The sequence below is a fragment of the Salmo salar genome, chromosome ssa18 (genome assembly GCF_905237065.1).
Source record: "Salmo salar chromosome ssa18, Ssal_v3.1, whole genome shotgun sequence".
NCBI classification, from domain to species: domain Eukaryota; kingdom Metazoa; phylum Chordata; class Actinopteri; order Salmoniformes; family Salmonidae; genus Salmo; species Salmo salar.
In genome coordinates, this window is record NC_059459.1 from 19,381,383 (window position 1) to 19,400,731 (window position 19,349).

Here is a 19,349-nt window from a genome sequence, read left to right on the forward strand (position 1 = left end):
TGCCTGCTAACATGCATTTATTTTAAATATGCAGGTTTAAAAAATATACTTCTGTGTATTGATTTTAAGAAAGGCAGTGAAATATGTCTGTAAACAATTGTTGGAAAAATTGTTTATGGTTAGGTACATTTGTGCAACGATTGTGCTATTTTCGCAAATGCGCTTTGGTTAAATCATCACCCGTTTGGCGAAGTTGAAGTAGGCTGTGAGTCGATGATAAATTAACAGGCACCGCATTGATTATATGCAACGCAGGATAAGCTACAGTTGAAGTCGGAAGTTTACATACACTTAAGTTGGAGTCATTAAAACTTGTTTTTCAACAACTCCACAAATTTTTTCTTTAACAAACTATAGTTTTGGCAAGTCGGTTAGGACATCTACTTTGTGCATGACACAAGTAATTTTTCCAACAATTGTTTACAGACATATTTCACTTATAATTCACTGTATCACAATTCCAGTGGGTCAGAAGTTTACATACACTAAGTTGACTGTGCCTTTAAACAGCTTGGGAAATTCCAGAAAATTATGTGATGGCTTTAGAAGCTTCTGTTAGGCTAATTGACATCATTTGAGTCAATTGGAGGTGTACCTGTGGATGTATTTCAAGGCCTACCTTCAAACTCAGTGCCTCTGCTTGACATGGGAAAATCAACAACAACAAAAATCAGCCAGGACCTCACCTGAAGTTACCACGTTCATCAGTTCAAACAACATTACGCAAGTATAAACACCATGGGACCACGCAGCCGCCATAGCGCTCAGGAAGGAGACGCATTCTGTCTCCTAGAGATGAAAGTACTTTGGTGCAAAAAGTGCAAATCAGTCCCAGAACAGCAGCAAAGGACCTTGTGAAGATGCTGGAGGAAACAGGTACAAAAGTATCTATACACACAGCAAAACAATTCCTATATCGACATGACCTGAAAGGCCGCTCAGCAAGGAAGAAGCCACTGCTCCAAAACCGCCATAAAAAGCCAGACTACGGTTTGCAACTGCACATGGGGACAAAGATTGAACTTTTTGGAGAAATGTCCTCTGGTCTGATGAAACAAAAATACAACAGTTTAGCCGTAATGACCATCGTTATGTTTGGAGGAAAAGGGGGAAAGGGGGATGCTTGCAAGCCGAAGAACACCATCCCAACCGTGAAGCACGGGGGTGGCAGCATCATGTTGTGGAGGTGCTTTGCTGCAGGAGGGACTGGTGCACTTCACAAAATACATGGCATCATGAGGAGGGAAAATTATGTGGATATATTGAAGCAACATCTCAAGACATCAGTCAGGAAGTTAAAGCTTGGTCGCAAATGGGTCAACCAAATGGACAATGACCTCAAGCATACTGTGGCAGACCAGGCGGTTGGGTCAAAACGTTTACACAGATCAGACAGAGTAGGATTAGCTCAGTTTCAAAGGTGTTTATTAAAATAAAGTCCAAAAGAAAAGAATGGGTCTCCCCCAAGAGACCCTCTCTGGGATACCATCTTCTGGGCTCTTGCTGTATCCTGTGGGGATCAAAAACTGAACTCCCTCTGGTACCGTCCCCAACTATACGGGAGTCCTTTCCTCCCCCAGTCTCTCCCATGTGCCCTGCCCTTCTGGCAGCTTTATGGGACTTGTACAGCTGGTGAGCAATCAGCCCTTGATTACTCACAAATCCCCAATCAGCCCCAATTAGTCCTGGAGCTCGTCGATACCTGGCACGTCCAGCAGATGGAGCCATCGCCTCGTGATGTATACTCCGTCTGTCACCAGGCCTCGACGAGTCTCCCCCTGGTGGCTGACCTGCTGTACGCCACAATACTTCCAAAGTTGTGGCAAAATGGCTTAAGGACAACAAAGTCAAGGTATTGGAGTGGCCATCACAAAGCCCTGACCTCAATCCTATAGAAAATGTGTTGGCAGAACTGAAAAAGCGTGTGCGAGCAAGAAGGCCTACAAACCTGACTCAGTTACAAGGTGTATGTAAACTTCCAACTTCAACTGTAGTTAACCTAGTAATATCAACAACCACGTGTAGTTAACTAGTGATTATTTGAAGATCGATTGTTTTTTATAAGATAAGTTTAATGCTAGCTTGCAACTTACCTTGGCTCTTGCAGCCACAACGTCCTTTTGACGCTGCACTTTCCTCGTGGATTGCAATTTAATCGGCCATAATCGGCGTCCAAATAGGCCGATTACCGACATGCCGATTAATCGGCCGAACTCTACTTAAAACCCTAAATGTTTTAGGAATCGGCTCCCCTCGATGTCTCCATCCCCATTCATCTCCATCTCTGCCTACAGTGCGTGTCTAAGTATTACCTTTCATTTAGAAAGTTCTCTATTCAGCCCCTGAAGCATGCTGCAACACAGGGGTCTGTAATAGTATTGCATCATTTTAATAGTGATGCACTTTGTATTTTAGCTTCAACTTTTACTGGTTTAGTATACAGTATCTGGCAGGGTTGGTGTAAACAGCAATTTGGGAAAAATGATTTAACCTCTTACATCTAGACGTTCCGCTAGCGGAACACCTGCTCCAATATCCAATGATAGGCGTGGCGCGAATTACAAATTCCTCAAAAATACAAAAACTTCAATTTTTCAAACATATGACTATTTCACAGCATTTTAAAGACAAGACTCTCCTTTATCTAACCACACTGTCCGATTTCAAAAAGGCTTTACAGCGAAAGCAAAACATTATATTATGTCAGCAGAGTACCAAGCCAGAAATAATCAGACACCCATTTTTCAAGCTAGCATATAATGTCACATAAACCCAAACCACAACAACAAGTGGGAGACAATTATGAAGTGGAACGAAATTTATTGGATATTTCAAACTTTTTTAACAAATAAACAACGGAAAAATTGGCCGTGCAAAATTATTAATTAAAACTTCCGGGGAATTTGCTAACAATTTACTAAATTACTCACGATAAACATTCACAAAAAGCATAACAATTATTTTAAGAATTATAGATACAGAACTCCTCTATGCACTCGATATGTCCGATTTTAAAATAGCTTTTTTGGTGAAAGCACATTTTGCAATATTCTAAGTACATAGCCCAGCCATCACGGGCTAGCTATTTAGACACCCGGCAAGTTTAGCACTCACCAATATCAGATTTACTATTATAAAAGTTTGATTACCTTTCGTTGTCTTCGTCAGAATGCACTCCCAGGACTGCTACTTCAATAACAAATGTTGGTTTGGTCCAAAATAATCCATCGTTATATCCGAATAGCGGCATTTTGTTCGTGCGTCCCAGACACTATCCGAAATGGTAAATCAGGGTCGCGCGCATGGCGCAATTCGTGACAAAAAAAATCGAAATATTCCATTACCGTACTTCGAAGCATGTCAACCGCTGTTTAAAATCCATTTTTATGCCATTTTTCTCGTAAAAAAGCGATAATATTCCGACCGGGAATGTCCATTTAGCTAAACAGAGGAAAGAAAACAAAGCTTACGGTCGACGCGGGCACGAGCCTGAGTCTCACAGTACTGTAACCAGCCACTACCCAAACGCGCTACTTTTTTTCAGCCTGCAAAGCCACGATTCAGCGTTTTGCCGCCTTCTGAGAGCCTATGGCAGCCGTAGGAAGTGTCACGGGACAGCTAAGATACTCACTCTTCAATAAACAGAGACAAGAAGAACGACACCTTGTCAGACAGGCCACTTCCTGCATGAAATCTTCTCAGGTTTTTGCCTGCCATATGAGTTCTGTTATACTCACAGACACCATTCAAACAGTTTTAGAAACTTTGGAGTGTTTTCTATCCAAAGCCAATAATTATATGCATATTCTAGTTACTGGGCAGGAGTAGTAACCAGATTAAATCGGGTACGTTTTTTATCCAGCCGTGAAAATACTGCCCCCTAGCCATAACAGGTTAAGAGTGTGGATTAATTTTGTTCGCCAAGGGTTGGGGTCAAGTTATTGTCAAATCCATGTTTTCATGAAGTCACATTTTTAATATAACGTGGGCATGATTGTATTCATATGATCATTATTTCCAGAATGAATAACATTGAATTGGCTTCAACTTTCAACCGTAGCCTGTAAAGGAGGCTAACAAATACAGCTCACTGATGTGGTTGTTAGGAGTCACATTGAGACACAACTCAACACCTGTGAGTCTGCCCTTGGCATTTGATAATAGCACCTAATTAGTATTCAGCCAGTGGATTGGTGTGTAAAAATACACTAATGAAATTTTGAAAATGAAAGGTGCAGGTTAAAGGATTAGGCTTATTCCCTATGCAAATCTTGCAGCGTGACTGAATTTACTGTGCTGTGGCTGCCTAATATAATAAGTCACATCCTCTTAATAGAAGGTACAGTATGGAGCGTGGATTCAAAGGTCCCTTCTTAAAGTCCCAATGCAGTCAAATACAACAACAAAAAGCAAGTAAATGGCAAAACCACAGCGAGGAGATACTAACTTTCCATGTGTAATTTACTGAAGCCACGTCAGTCTGAATGTGTTGTCTTATGGATCTGAATGTACAATGTATATCCATCCATATTTTTAAAACCCAAATATCCAGTCAATCAGTCAGTCTCAGGTTAAGCTGGTGCAGGATAATAAAACACTTCCTGAACCAAGGCGTTGAATAAATCAGTTCTACTTTGATATAAAGCCCCTTTAGGCTTATTTAACACTGATCTAACATAGTCATAAACTATGTAGAATTATCACCTTCACAAACACTGCCTAATACATAAATATTGAACAAAGTGCAGGTGTCGGCTTGTGTCAACAACACCAGGCACAGAAAGATTATGTCGTAACATATTCACTTCTGTATGTATGCAACATTTATGAATGTCCATGCAATGCTTATGAGTGTGGTTCTTATGATAACCCACAGTGGTTTTTAATGTTTCACGCAGTGCTAACTGTACATAGGGCTTTCAGACTCATGTACTGCAATATACGAATTTGTGTCGAGAGACCTTACCAGTGACCTATGACCTGAATCATATACTCATATACATGTTCACTCAACACGTTATCTTATGCAATAAGGCTACAGAGAGAGAAAAAGAGAGAATGAGAGAGAGAGAGAGAGATAAAGCCCCTTGAATTGAAAATTGAGAGAGAGAGTGCGTGTGTGTGTTGGCACGGTAACATTCTCCCCTGTGGCACACAGCATGGTTTGCACTCCTCTGCCATGTCTCGTCAACGTCACTCTGAGTTTGGCCCCGGGGCCTGGCACCCGCTGACACCTCTGTGTGACGCTCTGCACACTGGCATGTCATTCACACTCTCTCATGCTGACACATTGGAGAGAGTCTCTTTCTCTCCTTGTTTTTCTTTCTAATTTTCTGTCTCTTTTTCTCTCTTACCGCCTCCTCTCTCTGCCTGTGCCTCTTTTTCAGTTACTCTCTCTCTCTCTCTCGCTCCTCATTGTCCTGATCATCTTATCTAAATATGAAAGGCTTTGGAATCAGCCCCCCTTGTCCCTCCTCCATGCTACATGGTTCTGCTCTATGTATAATTAAATCCTAGAATACACCGACTTCTTTGGCTCACACTAGTTTAAGTTCCTTCTTAGCCACGTCCCTCTCTGGATTGACTTGTTGTTGTCCCTTCGTAGTTCAGTTTTGGGGGGGGTTGCAGAATTCTGTCTTGTTCATACACACACACACACACACACACACACACACCACACACACAAGCACACAGACAAACACACACACATCCTTTGGGATTTTACAGTCGCTAACACCCTCGGGCGAAGCTGCTTTTGAGCGCGACTGCAACCAGTCAACTCTGGCCGCTCTGCGCTGAGTGTGGTCTCAGTAGGAATGCAGCATGTTAGCGTAGCGTGTCACAGCCTCAATTAAGTCAAATCAAATTGTGTTTGTCCCAGGTTTCGTAAACATCAGGTGTAGACTAAAACTGAAGTGCTTAATTATGGGCCGTTCCCAACAATGCAGAGAGAAGAAACATTTAGAAATAATAGAAAAGTAAAATGCATAATAATAAAAGTAATAGTAAATACACAATGGGTAACAATAACTTGGCTGTATACATGGGGTACCAGTACTGAGTCGATGTAGAGGGGTATGAGGTAATTAAGGTAGATACACTACATGACTAAAAGTATGTGGATACCTCCTTGTCGAACGTCTCATTATTCACGGGCATTAATATGGAGTTGGTCCCCCCTTTGCTGCTATAAACAGCCTCCACTCTTCTGGGAAGGCTTTCCACTAGATGTTGGAACATTGTTGCAGGGACTTGCTTCCATTAAGCCACAAGAGCGTTAGTGAGGTCAGGCACTGATTTTGGGCGATTAGGCCTGACTCGGCGTTCCAATTCATCCCAAAGGTGTTCGATGGGGTTGAGGTCAGAGTTCTGTGCAGGCCAGTCAAGTTCCTCCAAACCGATCTCGACCAACCATTTCTGTATGGACCTCGCTTTGTGTACAGGGGGAAATGTCAAGCTGGAAAAGGAAAGGGCCTTACCCAAACTGTTGGCACAAAGTTGTAAGCACAGAATCATCTAGAATATAATTGTATGCTGTAACGTTAAGATTTCGCTTCACTGGAACTAAGGGGCCTAGTCCAAACCATGAAAAACAGCCCCACACCATTATTCCTCCTCCACAAACTTTACAGTTGGGACTATGCATTGGGGCAGGTAGTGTTCTCCTGCCATCTGACAAATCTAGATTTGTCCGTCGGACTGCCAGATGGGGAAACGTGATTCATCACGCCAGAGAGAACGCGTTTCCACTTCTCCAGAGTCCAATGGCGACGAGCTTTACACCACTCCAGCCGATGCATGGCATTGCACATGGTGACTGTGTTGGTGTGACTGTGTTGGTGTGTGTGGACCATGATAGATCCTTAGTCATGTGGACACAGAGGAACTTTAAGCTCTCGACCTGCTCCACTACAGCCCTGTCAATGTGAATGGGGGGGCGGACTTAGCTCTTCATTTCATGTAGTCCATGATCAGCTCCTTTGTCTTACTGACGTTCAGGGAGAGGTTGTTGTCCTGTCACCACACTGCCAGGTCTCTGACCTCCTTCCTAAGGGCTGTCTCATCATTATCGGTGATCAGGCCTACCACCGGCATGTCATCGTCGGCCACGCAGTCGTGGGTGAACAGGGAGTACAAGAGGGGACTAAGCACGGACCCCTTAGGGGCCACCGTGTTGAGGGTCAGGGTGGCGGATGTGTTGTCTAACCTCACCACTTGTGGAACGTCCGTCAGGAATTCCAGGATCCAGTTAGTTACAGAGAGAGGTGTTCAGCCCCAGGGTCCGCAGCTGAGGGTACTATGGTGTTGAATGCTGAGCTGTATTCTATGGACAGCATTCTCACATAGGTGTTCCTTTTGTCCAGGTGGGAAAGGGCATTGTGATGTGCAATAGAGATTGCGTCATCTGTGGATCTGTTGTGGCGGTATGCGAATTGGAGTGGGTCCAGGGCGTCTGGGATGATGGTGTTAATGTGAGCCCTGACCAGCTTTTCAAAGCATTTCATGGCTACAGATGTGAGTGCTGTGGGGCAGTAGTCATTTAAACAGGTTCACTTGGCGTTCTTGGGCACAGGGACAATGATGGTCTGCTGGAAACATGTAGGTATTAAAGACTGAGTCAGGGAGAGGTTGAAAATGTCAGTGAAAACTTGCCAGCTGGTCAGTGCATGCTCTGAGTACGTGTCCTGGTAATCCGTCTGGCCCTGCGGCTTTGTGAATGTTAACCTGTTTAAAGGTTTTAGTCACATCGGTTACGGACAGCATGATCACGCAGTCGTCTGCAACCCTTTAGCTTTAGCTACTGTAGCACTAGCACTAGCATTAGCCTCAATTCACAATAATCTCACCCAATGTTTGACTTCAGGTCCAGGCAGCAATATATTAGCTTCAAACCTGTAAGCCTGTTGCTCTGCTGCTGCACTCCTACACATTAGTGGCAATGGGCAACAGAGTCATTAGTACACAGTACTGGTGTACACTTAGTGTACAAAACATTAAGAACACCCGCTCTTTCCATGACAAGACTGACAAGGTGAATCCGGGTGAAAGCTATGATCCCTTATTGATGTCACTTGTTAAATCCACTTTAATCAGTGTAGATGAAGGGGAGGAGACAGGTTAAAGGATTTTTAAACCTTGAGACATGGATTGTGTATGTGTGCCATTCAGACGTTAAATGGACAAGACAAAAGTTTCAAGTGCCTTTGAGCAGGGTATGGTAGTAGGTGCAAGGCACACTGGTTTGTGTCAAGAACTGCAACGCTGCTGGGTTTTTCACGCTCAACCGTTTCCCGTGTGTATCAAGAATGGTCCACCACCCAAAGGACGTCCAGCCAACTTGACACAACTGTGGGAAGCATTAGAGTCAACATAGGACAGCATCCCTGTGGAGTCCATGCCCCCTGGGGGGGGGGTTCCAACTCAATATTAGGAAGGTTTTCTTATGTTTTGTTCACTCAATGTATAGTGTTAGTCTTAACTAGAGTTACAGACATGCCAACCTTCCCCAACCAGTGTCTTGCTGGTTTTCCAGGGGCACATTTTCCCCAAGCCCCAGTGTATTTCCTTTACTGATATCGTAACTCTAGCAACTCCCAGAGTCATTTAGTCTGTGTTGGCCTTTGCCAAGTCTCTCTCCGTCATCCCTCTTAAAGCTTCTACAAAGAGAACACTTCATATGGATAGACTTGATTCATAGTGAGTGTTAAGAGGAGGGTCTGTATTTATAGAAAAGTTTTTGAAAGGCTTAGACAGCAAAAGCCCAGGTGTGGATTGGAGCTGTGATTTATTCATCCATGCATGCTTACTGATGTGATACTCGAATTTGTTCAATGTCAGGACTTAATGTCCATGCTTTGCATAAGTACACAGGAAGTTATGTTGTCTCAACTGAAATTCTTACAGAATTCTGCACATGGTGTATCAAAATGACCATTGACCTTCTGTCTCTCAATACATTGTTTCCTCAAATACAGATTGTTTTCTAAGCCACCTGATGTTCACGTTTAGATTATATAGGTTTCTAAAATGTAAGACACTTTCATCTCTCACTTCTTGGAACCCTGACCTGTTCACCGGACGTGCTACCTGTCCCAGACCTGCTGTTTTCAACTCTCTAGAGACAGCAGGAGCGGTAGAGATACTCTCAATGATCGGCTATGAAAAGCCAACTGACATTTACTCTTGAGGTTCTGACTTGTTGCACCCTCGACAACTGTGATTATTATTATTTGACCATGCTGGTCATTTATGAACAATTGAACATCTTGGCCATGTTCTGTTATAATCTCCACCCGGCACAGCCAGAAGAGGACTGGCCACCCCTCATTGGCTGGTTCCTCTCTAGGTTTCTTCCTAGGTTTTGGCCTTTCTAGGGAGTTTTTCCTAGCCACCGTGCTTCTACACCTGCGTTGCTTGCTGTTTGGGGTTTTAGGCTGGGTTTCTGCACAGCACTTTGAGGTATCAGCTGATGTAAGAAGGGCTATATAAATACATTTGATTTGATTCTTCAGTTTATCTCCCTGACAGTCAAGTGATTATTGCATGTTGTCTAGCAGGGATAGTTGATATTATTTTAGGTGTACTAATATTTTCTCATATGCTTACTGTATGTGTCTCATGAATAAAGCCAGTTGTTGTAAAGAAGATGCCTATATCTTTTTCCCAGCGCAAATGCCTCACACTGACCTTCATGTTCAATATGGGAAATGGATGCTGTCTCCTCTTTGGTTCCTCTCATGAAATCACTTTTATATGGAAGAGCCGTGCTATTAAAACACAAGAACAAACCCCTGGAGTAAAAGTCTGACTCTGTTTTGACGTTTGTTCTTACCTGAAGGCTTGCTTTATTGTTGATGCTATAAAATGCATGGGGGTCAGGGAAGACAAGAAGGAGTAATGAAGTGACAGTGTTGACGCGGTGGTTTAAACTGCCTTGGGTTGCCAATATGGTTTACAGCTGGGAGACGCTTCTTTATCTTTCACTTCCTCTACTGCGGAGGGTTCTGTAACCCTGACACTGAATGGAGTTTAGTGTACATAATAGAATACGACTCCCACACCTTATGATTTGATCGTTACTTTTCCCCACAAAGCTTTCACAAGGAAGGCTTTTTATCTCTTGACATGATTGACTGTAGGCTGAAGTGAAACTAGTCTTGAAGCAACACGAGACACACATACACATACTGACAGTATTACAAAAGCGCACACAGTAAGATGGCATTATCAACTTGAATCATCTCATGCCGACACTCTGCCAAGCTAGCATTCAGCGCTATTTATTGCAACCGCTACTTCTATGGAGAGCTGTGACGAGCTTATCTGTTGTAGATGTGGATGAGAATGCATTCTTTATGTGTGATAGTCAGCCATGGCTGTTAGCTGTTATTAGCCATTGTCTCTCCTATCATGGAAATAACAGCTCATGCTATCTCATGCTATTCACGGCACAATAGAGGAAGTGTTAAATATCAAGGACATTGTTGTGATCTTTTTTTTATCTTGACAACCTGAAGACACCGACGTAATGTTCACTTGAAGTTGTCAAGCTAAGATAAAGTGTTAATTGCTATTGTAGAAACATTGAATGTTTGAATATAGTCTCTTTTAGTGCAATTTTCAAATATGCCATATTCAACAATGTGTTTGCTAAATGTGGTGGTAAGGCACAGAGTGTCAGAGAATTTGATTTTGTCACAATGGATTTTTTCAGTGGAAGTTGTCAGTGGTAATGTGTCCAGGGATGTTTAGTCATACTGGATGTCATCTCGGTCTCCAGGTTTGCTCCTGTCAGTGAGCTGGCCCCAGTAGGCAGACCAGTGGGCAGCATCCTGGCAGCCGCCATGAACCAGACAATCTTCTACTCCATCGTAGGAGGAAACGAAGGCGGTAAGTGCAGAAACGTACCCTCCAGTGCCATAGATAGAACAAACACTTGCCAAAAAAGGAAAAGGTCACATTTATGTCTTAAATTCTTGCAATAATATACAATCCATGGAAAATGCTGAGAAATTACCTGAAACAAAAGATTGGCTGCACTTTACTTGTGGTAAAAGTAACTATTGTTAAAGTAACTATTTTTTACAACAGTAGAAGTTTCCTTTTATCACAGTCTATTTCCATGTCTATGAAGTCAACGCGCAATAGTCTTCATCAATGTGTGATGTCTACTGCTGATTAATGCATCGACTTGGGAATGTCCTAAATGAGTGCTTTAAATCTGAGCATCTGGAAGTAGTGAAATGAAATGTAAAATGGGGCTAATGAACTGCATCACAATTAAACAGTGTGTGCAGGTACAGTATCAGCAGCTGGCTGCAAAAAGCCCAAATAAGAAAACTATAGGTTATAATCTTTGTGGTTGGCAGTTGGCACACACACAGACACAAAATTAACCTATTTTTTTATACAATGTTGATCCTGTCAGTGAGTGCTGCCAATGTCTTCCTCATTATGTACTGATTGTTTTTTGGTTGGTTGCAGGTGAGTTCCAAGTGAGTAACCGGACAGGTGTTATCTCCACGGCTAAGCCTCTGGATTATGAGACTGTCACCAGCTACGTGCTCAGGGTTCAGGCTGACTCCATGGTCGTGGTCATGGCCCAACTGCGGGTTCCCTCTAAATGTAAGAGGGGGATATCGAACTGGAGTAGGGGGCTGGGACGCTACATCAAGTGTTCACCTTTCCAGCTAGATACCGTGGTTGTCCTTGTGGTACTAAGAGGAGTTGACAGCATATTTATTTCCACAATTATTAGTCATTTAGCAGACACTCTTATCCAGAAGAACTAACAGGAGCAATTACCTTCTTCAAGGGCACATCGAAAGATTTTTCAGTTACTGTAGTCGGCTCAGGGATTTCGAACCAGCAACCTTTTGGTTACTGGCCCAACGCTCTTAACTGCTAGGTTAACTCCTCCCCCCCTCAATTTTTTTTGGCCCACTTCAGATAAACCCTCTTCACCTCATAGATCTGTATTCATTGAAATGCAGAGCAGGCCAATGTACCGTGTACATTTTCGTAATATTTTAAAACTTTATTGAGCTCAAATAATCAGAGCAGAACAGGGCATAATTGTCAGATTTTCACAGCCCAATTAACATCATCACACACACACACACACACACACACACACACACACACACACACACACACACACACACACACACACACACACACACACACACACATATTTAATAAAGCAGAGTAATTGATAAGAATTCATTTAACACAGCTCCCCTCCACTCCCACCACCCCTTTCCCTAAATTAAAATGTATTCTACGCAGACTCAATAGCCCATTCTGCCATGTGAGCCATCCTTTCTCTTAATGCTTTTCTTTTTATGTGTGTGTGCTGAATTTCTCTCTATGCTGTTGTGTTTCTCTACACTTGCAAGCATCTGTTTGTGAGTGTGTGTCTTAACTGAAAAGTCAACAATTTCCCACAAGACCACAACGGATAAACCGTGGAGGGAATAAAACCGTTTTTAGAGAGACAGGAAAAGGCAATGGAGAGAGAGCGAATGTCGTATCCATCCATGCCTTCCCTCTGGCTCTCACGGTGGTGTTTGTGCCTGTGATTTAATGAACTGTGTTTTTGTTCATCCTATTCCCTTGGATCCTCCTTAGCCCTAGCAACATGACTTTACATTTCTGTGCTCTTCTGGAAGAAAAATAGTCATTGACAGTGCATATTTTTCACCTTAACTGCAGTGTGGGCCAGGGTAAGGTTGTGCTAGGTTTGTACATATTTGTACTGTATAAGTTAAACAGTGACAAATAGGTGTGGAGTGTATATCCTTACTACAAGCTATTTTCCTTGAGGACAATCTGGCATATGAATGGAAATGGCACAGTAGCTGCATCAGGGGAGCATATTTGATTATTTGATTATGAACTGGAACCTGTGTTTTTGTATGGGACTTTATTTTGTTTGTAATAAAACTCCCCTTTCCTACCTACACGGATCCCCTCTAAACTATAGGATGTACTGTAGAGGAACGTCAATGAAGGTGGATAAGACAATATGCCTCATGTCTAAAATGTGACTGTGTCCCTCCTCTTTAACTCTGCAGCCAACACAGCCAAGGTGTTTATCGAGGTGCGGGATGAGAACGACCACCCGCCTGTCTTCACCAGAAAGCTCTACATCGGTGGCGTGGCTGAAGACGCCAAGACCTTCTCCTCTGTTCTGAAGATAGTGGTGAGAAATGCCTTCGCATACTCCTCCTTATATGCTACTGTCTTAACACACACACGCATAAACATACACATCTACTGAAGATTATGTTGAGAAAGCTGTATGACACTCAATTCTCTGACGCACTCTGATTGTACTCTGACGTAAGCCAGTCGAAACTCATCCTTAATGCTACTCAGGTCCCTGCAGTCCTTTGGTCGGTCCAAAATCAATTCATGATTAGAGAGATTGTGTCATCACGCACGCACACATACAAACACGGTACTGTACATATGCGGTCTGATTCCATCCCTATCCTCCCTGTCAGTTCCATTCTGTTCAGTCATGGTGGCAAAATCCATTCGAGCCACTCTCTGTAGTTCAGTTTCATCTTCCTCTCCATCCTTCTCTCCATTCCTCCCTCCATTCCTCTATTCACTGGTGGGATCTAATATAATGGTGGGATGTAATATAATCACAGTTCACCAATTGGACCGTGGTCAAAGATCAGTCCAGATTATCAGTCTGTTTTACATTGAAGGTGGTATGGCTCTGTAATGTGAACATTCCTTTACATGTGACTCAGCTGGTAGCACCTTACATACCAAACAGGCACACATAGTCATTTGAAAACAATCGGCACCATGTACATGCTCTGGGATACAGTATACTGTAGCTCCTGCTGCATAAATCTCTTGCGCTCCACTATCAATATTGTATGATTGTACGGTTTAAGTCATATTGTTTGAGTAGTCACCCTTGAGCTCAGATGTGTGTAATTAGTTTAACCGTAACCATTCCTAACCTGAACAGAGTTGCACAAGTCCTTATTTATCCAAACTGAACAGAGTTGCACAAATTCCCCAGTCCGTCCACTACTGAGGCATAAAGAAAAACTCAGTCCAGTCTTTCATGAGCCAAACACTATATTGGATATGAAGCTTTTTCCGTATGCTGTCTGATATAATGAAACTAATACATTATAAATGCTAGAGAGGGACTTCACATATGACTGATATTAAATCTTAATTTACAATCTGTTCCGTGAGCTTAGTTTCATCTGGACATGATGAAGGCAGGAGGAGTTGATGGGAACCTGAGGCTCCGTGACACTCACAGTCACATTGGGCCCAACAACTGTCAGTGGCCTAATATCCATCAATATCTAAACATCTGTCTGTCTGCCTGTCCGTCTATCCGTCTATCTGTATTTATACAGTACCAATCAAAAGTTTGGACACACTTACTCTTTCAAGGGATTTTCATTATTTTTACTATTTTCTACATTGTAGAATAATGGTGAAGACATCAAAACTATGAAATAACACATATGGAATCATGTAGTAACCAAAAAGGTGTTAAACAAATCTAAATATATTTTATATTTGAGATTCTTGCCTTGATGACAGCTTTGCACACTCTTGACATTCTCTCAACCAGCTTCATGAGGCAGTCACCAGCAATACATTTTGTCTAATTTCTTTCCTTCTTAATGTGTTTGAGCCAATCAGTTGTGTTGTGACAAGTTAGGGGTGGTATACAGAAGATAGCCCTATTTGGTAAAAGACCAAGTCCATATTATGGCAAGAACAGCTCAAATATGAGCTCAAATATGAAAAGACAAACAACAGTCCATCATTACTTAAAATGTTTTAATTTAATCCGGCAAGTCAGTTAACTTCTTACATCTAGACGTTCCGCTAGCAGAACACCGCTCCAATATCCAATGATAAGGCGTGGCGCGAAATACAAACTCCTCGAAAATCCCAAAACTTCCATTTTTCAAACATATGACTATTTTACACCATTTTAAAGACAAGACTCTCCTTTATCTAACCACACTGTCCGATTTCAAAAAGGCTTTACAACGAAAGCAAAACATTAGATTATGTCAGGAGAGTACCCAGCCAGAAATAATCAGACACCCATTTTTCAAGCTAGCATATAATGTCACAAAAACCAAAACCACAGCTAAATGCAGCACTAACCTTTGATGATCTTCATCAGATGACACTCCTAGGACATTATGTTATACAATACATGCATGTTTTGTTCAATCAAGTTCATATTTATATCAAAAAACAGCTTTTTACATTAGCATGTGACGTTCAGAACTAGCATTCCCACCGAACACTTCCGGTGAATTTACTAAATTACTCACGATAAACGTTCACAAAAACATAACAATTATTTTAAGAATTATAGATACAGAACTCCTTTATGCAATCGCGGTGTCCGATTTTAAAATAGCTTTTCGGTGAAAGCACATTTTGCAATATTCTGAGTAGATAGCCCGGCCATCATGGCTAGCTATTTTGACACCCACCAAGTTTGGTACTCACCAAACTCAGATTTACTATCAGAAAAATTGGATTACCTTTGCTGTTCTTCGTCAGAATGCACTCCCAGGACTTCTACTTCAACAACAAATGTTGGTTTGGTTCCAAATAATCCATAGTTATATCCAAATAGCGGCGTTTTGTTCGTGCGTTCAAGACACTAAGGGTAACGAAGGGTGATGCGCCGGCGCGTATCGTGACAAAAAAATTCAAAATATTCTATTACCGTACTTCGAAGCATGTCAAACGCTGTTTAAAATCAATTTTTATGCTATTTTTCTCGTAAAATAGTGATAAATATTCCGACCGGGAGACATCGTTTTCGTTCAAAGACTGAAAATGTAAAATGGACTCTTCACGTGCATGCGCACACCCGTCTCATTGTTCTCAGATCGACCACTATCCAAATGCGCTACTGTTTTTCAGCCAGGGACTGCAGAGTCATCATTCAACGTTCTGACGCCTTCTGAGAGCCTATGGGAGTTTTAGAAAGTGGCACGTTACAGCAGAGATCCTCTGTTTTCAATAAAGAGGCTAAAGAAGGCCAAGAAATGGTCAGAGAGGGCACTTCCTGTTTGGAATCTTATCAGGTTTAGGCCTGCCATATGAATTCTGTTATAATCACAGACACCATTCAAACAGTTTTAGAAACGTTAGGGTGTTTTCCATCCAAATCAAACAATTATATGCATATTCTAGTTTCTGGGCAGGAGTAATAAACAGATTAAATCGGGTACGTTTTTTATCCGGCCGTGAAAATACTGCCCCCTATCCATAACAGGTTAAGAACAAATTCTTATTTACATGGCCTACCAGGGAACAATGGGTTAACTGCCTTGTTCAGAACAACAGATTTCTTTACCTTGTCAGCTCGGGGATTCAACCCAGCAACCTTTCGGTTACTGGCCCAACTCTCTAACCACTAGGCTACCAGTCAATATGGAAAATTTCAAGAACTTTAAAAGTTTCTTCAAGTGCAGTCGCAAAAACCATCAAGCGCTATGATGAAACTGGCTGTCATGAGGACCGCCATAGGAAAGGAAGACCCAGAGTTACCTCTGCTGCAGAGGATAAGTTCATTAGAGTTACCAACCTCAGAAATTGCAGCCCAAATAAATGCTTCACAGAGTTCAAGTAACAGACACTTCTCAACATCAACTGTACAGAGGAAACTGCGTGAAGCAGGCCTTAATGGTTGAATTTCTGCAAAGAAACCACAAATAAAGGACACCAATAAGAAGAAGAGACTTGCTTGGGCCAAGAAACACGAGCAATGGACATTAGACCAGTGGAAATCTGTCCTTTGGTCTAATGAGTCCACATTTGAGATTTTTGGTTCCAACCATTGTGTCTTTGTGAAACACAGAGTAGGTGAACGGATGATCTCCACATGTGTAGTTCCCACCGTGAAGAATGGAGGAGGAGGTGTGATGGTATGAGGGTGCTTTGCTGGTGACACTGTCGGTGATTTATTTAGAATTCAAGGCACACTTAACCAGCATGGCTACCAAATTATTCTGCAGCAATACGTCATCCCATATTGTTTGCGCTTAGTGGGACTATCGTTTTTTTTTAACAGGACTGCATCAGATGACCTGGTCTCCACAATCACCCGACCTCAACCCAATTGAGATGATTTGGGATGAGTTGAACCGCAGAGTGAAGGAAAAGCAGCCAACAAGTGCTCAGCATATGTGGGAACTCCTTCAAGACTGTTGAGAAAGCATTCTTTATGAAGCTGGTTAAGAGAATGCCAATAATGTGCAACGCTGTCATCAAGGCAAAGGTTGGCTACTTTGAAGAATCTAAAATCTAAAATATATTTTGATTTGTTTTACACCTTTTTTGGTTACTACATGATTCCATATGTGTTACTTCATAGATGATTTTGATGGTTCTTTAACGAGCTTTGGTGAGAACAGACCAGGGATCTTGCCATTCTGAGAATGGAAACTGTATTTCTGGAAAGAAATGACTCAGAGCTGAATCAGATGAAAAGTGAGGATGAGGATAGATGACATGAGGAGGACTGTACGTTTAAATGAGAAATGCACTATACCTCCGCATAGCCTTGTTGCATTCCTGTTTATAACACTGTGACCTTCAATTGATTTCAGTGGACAATTCTGATGTTGGCAGCCATAGATTTTGCTTAGATAGATATTTTGCCTGCTGTACAAGGAATCCATAAAGCATTTATAACAATCGACAATTAACCTGCAAATTAGGTAAAAATGTATTCAATAATACTGCATCGACTAGTAGACCATCTCAGACTCCATCTGTCAAATTAATTACACGATTCCATCTTTCCATTGTTCCTGTTCCTTAGAATGTTGTGTTAACTCTGTCAGGTCTAGATAGAATACTGAATCATCCTCAGTAGCATGAAAGCTAAACGCAGTTTGGCTGTGGCACCAAGCTTTGGTCTCAGCCATCTTTGTCTTGCACTGCATGCCATTCTCTCTGATGGGCCTTCAGATTGTATCTGATGTGTCTGAGATCTTTGTATGGTTTTAAGGCAGGCGCTTCAACATTCTATAAATTAGCTTAATTTACTGTCAAATTCTTCTTTAAATCATTTTGAATAGAAGCAGGGGAAAATGAAAGATGGCAGGGGGTGATGTGGTAATGACTAAGAAACCACAATTTTATGCTCAAGGTTCTCAGAACGTATGTTCTCGAGTGGTTTTACAAAGGGTAAGCCTATTGAGTTGAAACAGAGTCACTTAATTTTATATGATTATTTTTTTGAGCAGTGTATAAAAACAAAGGGAACACTTAAACAACACAATGTAACTCCAAGTCAATCACACTTCTGTGAAATCAAACTGTCCACTTAGGAAGCAACACTCATTGACAATAAATTTCACATGCTGTTGTGCAAATGGAATAGACAACAGGTGGAAATTATAGGCAATTAGCAAGACACCCCCAATAAAGGAGTGGTTCTGCAGGTGGGGACCACAGACCACTTCTCAGTTCCTATGCTTCCTGGCTGATGTTTTGGTCACTTTTGAATGCTGGCGGTGCTTTCACTCTAGTGGTAGCATGAGACGGAGTCTACAACCCACACAAGTGGCTCAGGTAGTGCAGCTCATCCAGGATGGCACATCAATGCGAGCTGTGGCAAGAAGGTTTGCTGTGTCTGTCAGCGTAGTGTCCAGACCATGGAGGCACTACCAGGAGACAGGCCAGTACATCAGGAGACGTGGAGGAGGCCGTAGGAGGGCAACAACCCAGCAGCAGGACCGCTACCTCCGCCTTTGTGCAAGGAGGAGCAGGAGAAGCACTGCCAGAGCCCTGCAAAATGACCTCCAGCAGGCCACAAATGTGCATGTGTCTGCTCAAACGGTCAGAAACAGACTCCATGAGGGTGGTATGAGGGCCCGACGTCCACAGGTGGGGGTTGTGCTTACAGCCCAACACCGTGCAGGACGTTTGGCATTTGCTAGAGAACACCAAGATTGGCAAATTCGCCACTGGCGCCCTGTGCTCTTCACAGATGAAAGCAGGTTCACACTGAGCACATGTGACAGACGTGACAGAGTCTGGAGACACCGTGGAGAACGTTCTGCTGCCTGCAACATCCTCCAGCATGACCGGTTTGGCGGTGGGTCAGTCATGGTGTGGGGTGGCATTTCTTTGGGGGGCCGAACAGCCCTCCGTGTGCTCGCAAGAGGTAGCCTGACTGCCATTAGGTACCGAGATCCTCAGACCCCTTGTGAGACCATATGCTGGTGCGGTTGGCCCTGGGTTCCTCCTAATGCAAGACAATGCTAGACCTCATGTGGCTGGAGTGTGTCAGCAGTTCCTGCAAGAGGAAGGCA

At 42.6% G+C, this 19,349-nt stretch overlaps 1 protein-coding gene across 1 annotated transcript in view; it reads left to right on the forward strand.

The window, feature by feature from the left end:
* LOC106577001 (protocadherin-15-like) overlaps positions 1-19,349 on the forward strand; it is a 250,597-nt gene that overhangs the window by 208,331 nt on the left and 22,917 nt on the right. The window contains 3 exon segments of the mRNA XM_045700849.1: positions 10,781-10,890; positions 11,485-11,625; positions 13,077-13,204. Of these exon segments, the coding sequence (XP_045556805.1) occupies positions 10,781-10,890; positions 11,485-11,625; positions 13,077-13,204 (379 nt within the window).